The sequence below is a fragment of the Apaloderma vittatum genome, unplaced genomic scaffold (assembly GCF_000703405.1).
Source record: "Apaloderma vittatum isolate BGI_N311 unplaced genomic scaffold, ASM70340v1 scaffold43171, whole genome shotgun sequence".
NCBI lineage: Eukaryota > Metazoa > Chordata > Aves > Trogoniformes > Trogonidae > Apaloderma > Apaloderma vittatum.
This window is the reverse complement of record NW_009700499.1, coordinates 321-8,429: the sequence shown is the minus strand read 5'-3', so window position 1 is coordinate 8,429 and position 8,109 is coordinate 321. Positions and strand designations below refer to the sequence as shown.

The window sequence follows — 8,109 nt, the reverse complement described above, 5'->3', positions numbered from 1 at the left end:
TTTTGTAAATCTGAGAATAGTAATTAATAAGGGGGCCGGTTAGCTCAGTGGTTTGAGTGCGGTGCTGACAACAATGACCAACACCGAGGTCACAGGTTCGATTCCCGCTCGTTCCCCATGTGTTGCCTGGTCTAGTCAAGAGGTGGTGTCCCTGCCCATAAGAGGGAAGTTGGACTAGATGATCTCTAAGGTCCCTTCCAGCCTATGCCATTCTATGATTCTAATGTTTATGGATTGATTTTTCACATTTTTTTCAATTGGTAAATAAAAAAGAAAATAAATCCATAACACAGAGATTTTTCTAAGCATATATATTTGATTAAATGTATATTCTGCCCTAACAAAACTTTTTTTCTATCTTAGTGGATGATGTAGTAGATGAAAGTGATGATAATGATGATGCTGAAACAGAATCAGAAATTGAAACCGAAAATGCTGATGACAGGGACCAACATTTTAAGGTTGGTATCACACAAAATTAAGAGGCAAGTGTCAGACATAATACGTTTTTTGTTCTTTTAAGTTGCTTGAATCATGTATACAGCTGTATGTTTTGTGTTAAAAAGACACTGAAGAGGTTTTCAAGGCAATTTCTAAAATTAAAAAAGGTCCTGAAACTTAAAGAAGGTGGATGCTGCTTGAAAATATCAACCTTTTTCTGTTCAAATTGCTTCAAGTTTTTTATCAAAACCTTGCTTCACACTTGACGTATCTGGAGTACAGTGGAACAGAACTGTAAATTCTTTTAGTGGGGTTTGGTTCCCAACTTGTATTTCTCTCAGTCCCCCCTTCCTATCTAAGCTGCTCTAACTTTTTTCATCTAGACTGGGATTGACTTGCGTCAGTGTTTTAGCAAGGTAACTTTGAGGTTCAGCCAGCTGTAGAATTGGAGACCGGACATCTCACTGTTGTGTAACTTTGGGAAGGTCTTGTTCTGCTCTCCAGCAGCCAGTCAGAACATGAAAAGACATTTAGTCAGAGCTGCCTTACTTTGTATTTTTATGTTACATACAATCAAGAATTAATTGAATTGTCTGTCCACAGTCTGGAATGACAGATTTTATTCAAGATTCTCATGAGCCTGCACAGAGGCAGTATCTTCTACAGAAGCAGTTACTCCATTGTCCCTGCAGTCAGATGAAATTTCTGTGTTCCAAGTTACAATAGTTGGATTATGCTACAGTAAAATGTAGTCTGATGTCTGTACATAATACGTTTGGATGAAGACAAGAAAATTGAGATGTTTAATATTTCTGTTGAAATGAAGGCTTTGGCGTACAAATAAAACGGAGCTGTTTAAACCTTCATGGTGAAAGCTGCAGTACAGCTAATTAATAGCAATATTCAGCTTCTAAAGCATGGCTATATCAGAACTAAGAGGTGAATGTAATTATTTTAGAAGTTCATTAATTCTGGATGTAAGATTAATTTGTTCTGATGCTCTTTCAGAATGATGATATTGAGACTGATATTAATAAACTGAAACCTAGGCAGGAGTTGGGAAGACCCATAGAAGAACTGAAAATGTATGAGCATTTTTTCCCAGAACTTTCAGAAAACTTTCAGGTAAATATGATTCCCATGGCATTCCTCATCATGATGGGTTGACTTTAGAATACACTTTGATGTTATTTTTTTGGGTGGATAGTTGCTCTAGCCAGTCTGCAGTTCTAGAACTACATATGAGAGTGCTATATAGTGAGTTGAATTAAATGTTATGGATTACTTTAATGTGACTGAGAAAGAGACTGTAGGCAGATGTAAAGGAAAACTGTGTTCTGGTGTCTGATTATTGTATGCAGCGGAAAATAATAAGAAAGGACAGGAGATTTCTGACCATTGTATTAAATATATCCTTAAATTCTGTGTACTTCCTTAAAGCAGTTGGTTAAAATATCCAGGGAACTGCATTGACTTGATAATTTATTATTGATGAACTACTTTGACACTGTCTTCTTCTGAAAGCTGAAACTTCATTGCTAAGTTCATGTAAGTTTAAAGCATAACAACTGTTGTCTTTTAAATTACACTTATTTTGGATTATTGCCAAACATATCTCAGGAACAATGAAAAAGAAGTGTTCTAAAACAAATGGGACTTTAGGAACTGTTTACTGTTTTAAAGAATAAATATTTTTTTTATTTTTTTTTTATTTTTTAAGGAATGTGACTTAGTTTCCAAGGAACCAAAGCCTTTTGTACCTGATACAAGTCCCGGTGGACCTATTGTTGTTCCTACAGCAGGAGAGGAGCACTCTGGTGAAGCAAACCAGTCAACAAAAGGAGTTGCTCTGGAGAGCAATCCATTATTAACAGAGGAATACAATAAAAGGCCAGCCTTTCTGGAACTACCAAAGAAAGATAGTATCAGAGACAGTAGTTTACATCAGCAAAATGATCAAAGAAACCTGCTTCCAGCATGTCAGTGTCTAAGCCAAGAAATTGTGAACGGCTTGGACAGACTCAGTCTGCAGAACAGTGGAAAAAATGATCAGTATTATGATACAGGATGTGTAATTAAGAAGGAAAGTAAAACTAGTCTTACCATGCTTGCTTGTAGTAAACCTTGTGAACATGCTTCACCCTGTGGAAGTAGCCTCTTTGAAGGATCATCTGTCCAGCTGGGAAAACTCTGCTGCACTGGAGTGGACTCGGAGGAGGAGGATTCCAGATCTAGTTCTTCAGGGGAACAAGTCACGCGCCAGGTTTCTGATGTGTCACCAGTTCATGACTGTGATCTTTACATTGAAATGGTAAAAACCACAAAGTCTATTCCTGAATATTCAGAAGTGGCCTATCCAGATTATTTTGGCCATATTCCACCCCCATTTAAGGAGCCCATTCTGGAAAGACCATATGGAGTGCAGAGGTGAGTTACCATACTCCTTTTTTATTGTTGTTCTCATTCCTTCGAGAAACAGTCTTCAGGCTGAGATTAACAGGCTCATACAGAGTGTTTCTCTGGCATCTAAAACTATTTTCAGTGAAAAGCAGTTTGAAGGTAGATGATTAGGCGTTGATCAGTGCAGAGACATAGACAAGAACATAATGTGATTTTGTGATTGCTAATTCTGTAAATAAGTTTCTAAATACTAAGTTTAATCTATAGTCTCCCTTCCTGCCTTCCTACCATTTCCATCTAAGTTCTGTAGTTTGTAAAAAAAAAAACCCAAACAACAAACAAAACAAAACAACCCCAACAAACACACCACAAAACCCCCCCACCCAAACAAATGAACAAACCAACCAGAAAGCTCACCTCAGACTTTAGCAAAGTTAGGACAATTAACAGTTTGAAGATACTTCAGCTCTTCTCTTTGCTGTGCTAACAAAGCTATCTTTTATGGAAATGTAGTGGGGGAAAAAATTTAGAAATAATAACACTTAACAGTTTGGTTTGAGTGTTCACAGTATAACAGAATTTAGAGGTAACAAATAGTAAGGTTGCAGTTTATGTTAGGAATGTCACAAACACAGAGTGAAAAAATAAACAGGTATATATGTTGGGTTTTTCTATTTGTTCCATTTCTTTGCTGAGAGATATTAGAAGGTGATGAAGGATGATGTGACTTAAGAGTAATTTGTAGAGCCCGTGGTAAAGAGCTGGCTCACACGTGTAGTAAGTTACTATGAAGACAGATAAGTGTGCTAGCAGATTATGTGATAGTAGGTATGAGACCTTGCCACTTGCTTAATTGTTAGGTTGAATGCTTTCAGCTTTATACTTAAAACTTTAACTGGTTTAATAACTAATTCAGTAATTAAAATGATGAAGAGATTAAGTGTCATTAGGTTATAATTAATTTAGGTATAATTAAAATCTTTTAGCTGTTTCATGTGGTCTGAAAAAGTGATCTTTGTAGAGAAATGAACAAATGTTGAAATACTAATGACATAATGAATATACCCTTGCTAAAAAAGCACCATTCAGTGTTGAAAGAGAATAATTTTCCGTCTAAGCTTGTGTTTCAAACACATTCAACTGGCTTAGAAGAAAGATAGTCTTGAGTCAGATATCACCCAAAAACTGTATTTTAAGAAAATCTTCCAAATCTCCCTCTGTGTTTTTGTAGCACTTAATAATTTTGAATTTTCCTGAGTAAAACTGAGTGAAATCAGATAAAATTTGTCATTCCAATGCTTTTTCTTCCAAGATAAAAAGCACTGTATTGACTCTGATTTTTAACCAACAAACCTGCTTGTGTGGTTATAGCTACAGCTGTTTTCTAAACCATGAAGGTAATTGTAGTGTATATTTTATTTTAACTTTAAAATGTTCTATTATTATTGTATTTTCTATATATAAAGTATCTTTCTTAGGTCTTGTATGAAACAAGAATGAAAAATCAGGTAATATTGCTAAACTTCATTGAAAAAAATCCTGCATTGCCTTTTTAAGGTACATTATTCCAAGAATTCAATTTTCTACAAATGGCTCAGTCTTTTAGTGCAACATAACAAGTTTCTGAGAAGGGAACCTGTTTAAAAAGGGCTTAATCTTTTTAGGAATTTATAGTTTATAGGAAAGTGATGGGAATTAGTTGGGTAGGGAATATGGAGAAGCTTCTAAGTCTTCTACAAAGACTTCTGTGTCAAAACTCATTTAGCATTCAGTGGCATTTATGTTCTCCTTGATGTAAGCAGTTGGTTACTGCTCATGAGCTAAGTCTTTAGAAAATAAACAGTTTTACCTTGATCCAAACTTGTAGTTTAAGAAAATGTGGGGAGCTGAGGTGGTGAGTTAGTGGGTTTTCTTTTTACTTTTATTAGACAAATGTGGTGGGGGTTTTTGGGTGTGGTGGTTTGGGTTTTTTTTGTTGATTTTTAGTCTTGCAAAATGCTAGGAGGTGCAGTGTTTTTGAATTTGTGCTTTGGAGAGATTTTGGCTTTTCCTTTACATTTAGTAGCATGTAGTTTTCACCAAAAGTCTCACCAAATAATTATTGTTTTGAAAAATTTCATTGAGAATAACCAAAGTGTTTTATATTATTTGACCTTTTAGAGATTATATAATTCAATATGCATTTGGGGCTAAATTTCAATTTTGTTCCATTCCTTAACCTTTTAGGTTGTTTTTTTTGCTGTACACTTAATATTTCTAATCAACTGACACTTGGAAGAGATCATCAAGTAAAAATCAGGACCCACAAAGGGACTCATCTGTAAACACAGAGCTCCACGTCAACACTATTGTATCTGTATTTTTTTCCTTTAAATATCTTAAAACGCATTCTCTTTTATCTTGGTTTTTCAGAACCTGAAAATGTCTGCTATTGCTTTTCATTTTTTTGTGCATCTTGAATACCATTTCTTCTTTCCTTTTGTCTTCATTTGTTATTACTATGGTATTTGAATGCCTGATTAATGGATTTTTGTCTTGGCAAAACTCCCATGATGATAGGAAGTATTATGACCCTTTAGAGCCGAGGCATATTGAGATCTATGGAGTTGTGTAAGAACAAGCGCAAGATAAAAAATTTGTAGTTCTCCCCTGAGCTGCACCTGGTCAGATAGATTGTGGTGAGTCAGCCTCTTTACATTTTTGTAAGTGCATTGGATTTGTGACTTGTTTTCTTTTCCAATTAGTTTTAATTTAATAAAAGGTACTAGAGATGTGCACTTACCTTCTCTTTCTCATTTGTTAACAATATTTATGGTAATTAAATTGAGAATTTCCAGTCTGAACATACTTTACCACTCTATTCCTGTGTCCTTCGTTGTTAATCTGCCTCCTTTTCTTCTTATTGCAGGTGCTGTGCAAGCTTTTCCACACAGCTCTGCCACTATATTTCATTCTTGAACTACAACACATTCTTACTTTTCCAAACCAGGACCTAGATACTGACTGCTATGCAATGTTTTTATGATCTGGATAAACATACACCTGACATTTGGCTGACATCACCAAATTCATTCTTATTTGTTACCTAGTTGATAAATGAACCTAGACCTCCAGAGGTGAAAAGTTAGTGCACTAACACACTCACTGCATGATGTACTCTCTAAAACTCTTCAAGCTTAGTCATGGTAGGACTTCTGTAAGTTACTAATGTTATCAAGTGCTGTTCTGAATTATGGAGCATTAACATAAGTAACGTTTGAGTAATTCCTGCTTCTACTATAAAAAATGAAACAGTGCATATTTTTTTTTTTTTGGTAAGATGAACCCCAGTGGGTTTTGTGCATGAAAACTCAGTTCCCTCACATACAAGTATTGGACTCGGCCAGCTGTGAATACAGGTGTTTGAACTTTAGTACACTTACAGTTTGTGCACGTAAGTGGGGGTGAGATTGAGGTCTCTGAAATTCTGTCTCACTGTCTTCATGTCAACTTTGTTAGTTTTCATTGTTGTATGAGGTAATGTGTCTTTTGTAATTGGAAACAGGAGGCAACAATTTAAATGGAACTCTGTTTTCTATTTTAGGACAAAAATATCTCAAGATATTGAGAGATTGATTTATCAAAATGACATTATAGACAGAGTTGTATATGATCTTGATAATTCCTGGTAAGTTTTTACCCTTCGAAAACAATATTCAGCCAGTACTGTAAGCCTGTTCTACTTCCTCTGTGACAGGATTTGTTATACCTAAACCAGTACTATTATGACAGACTTGAACAAAAGTTTCATCTCATGAAACACCTATGACAGCAGATGTTTCTGCTGTCCAGACTGTATTTAGAGGATGGTTCAAAATAGTTTCTGAATTACCAAGTAAAGGCTAAAATAAACTTCCTGAGTTTCAGTTAAGTTTATTTTATTTTATTCATTTTGGTCCCTTTTCTTTTTCTACTCTTAGTTGTTCAGCACCAGAGAAAGCAGGTGTTTTGAAGTTTAATTCCAAGTTTGAATCTGGAAACCTGCGCAAAGTTATTCAGATCAGAAAGTAAGATACTTCAACTCTTCTTTTCACACATAAGGCCTTTTATTTCTGCTTCTTAAAAACTTACTGATTTTTTTAATTAATCTTTAGAAATGAGTATGATTTAATTCTGAACTCGGACATAAACAGCAATCATTATCATCAATGGTTTTACTTTGAAGTCAGTGGAATGAAAACTGGCATTGGTTACCGGTTTAACATCATCAACTGTGAGAAGTCAAACAGTCAGTTTAACTACGGTAAGATGCATTTCCCATACTTTCAGAAGAATTTTGTAGAAAAAACTCTGTATTAGACAGCTCAGCTGTTCCCTTACCTTTGCTGTGGAATCAGCAGTATATTCCTGTTGTAAGATTTTTTTTTTTAATGGTGTCACCAGAAAATACTTTGACAAGCCCGTCAGTTTATAAAATGAAGTTTTGATGTAAGTGAGGCCAAAGCAGAAGAAATTTTTTGGTGGCTGCAGGTAAAATTCATCCTAAGACCACTGATGGATGTGGCAAAGCCAAAGCCTGTTGATTCACACAGGTGCAGGAAGAATGACAGTTGTCATCATCAATCCTTTTCTGAATAAAGGTATATTTTCAGATGTTAAAGTAGGCAGAGACATTGTCAGTTTTGTCGGATTGATGGGAAGGGAGGCACATTATTTAAGAAGGAAAAGTAAGTCTCCTTTGAAATGCTGGTGCTTCATAGATGACCCTTAGTCTCCAGCTTATACCTCATCTAAAAGTTCTGGCTTACTAATATGCCTTTTTTCTACTTGTTGGGAAGTCGTGGTGAGGAGAGGCTTAAAACCATTTGTTTTGTGAGTAATTTTATTTTTTTTCCTACTTATCTGAAATTCATCCTTTAAGAAGGAGGAGGAGATGCTCCCCTTTTACCCTTGACCTCAAGCTCTTGAGATAGAGTAACATCATACTCTTCTTTGCCATCATTTTACAATTCATATTGATGGAATTCAAGAATACAAGGTAGTTTGGTCAGTAATAAGATCTTTCTAAATTACTCACAATCTTCACATGTTACCTTAGATCTTCATTCATATGTTGCATATGATTACCTGATAGATACCTAGCCAAATACGTTGACTGATTCAGTCAGTATACTTAACGAAAATAACTAGTAGATAATGTTCAATTAATAAGTATTCTTTTTTATTCTGACTTCATGTTAAGTATTCAAGTATAAGTATACTCTAAAAGTATTCGAGTATTAAGTATAC

The 8,109-nt window shown here is 35.1% G+C and overlaps 1 protein-coding gene across 1 annotated transcript; it reads left to right on the top strand.

The window, feature by feature from the left end:
- Nucleotides 1–363: 363 nt before the first annotated feature.
- On the top strand, nucleotides 364–6,913 carry LOC104280942 (cytosolic carboxypeptidase 1-like; the record flags this gene model as incomplete). The annotated part of the gene is made up of 4 exons (XM_009878758.1): nucleotides 364–461; nucleotides 2,162–2,868; nucleotides 6,425–6,508; nucleotides 6,801–6,913. Coding segments are annotated over 4 exons (980 nt in total), but the record flags the coding sequence as incomplete, so codon positions are not given.
- Nucleotides 6,914–8,109: the final 1,196 nt, after the last annotated feature.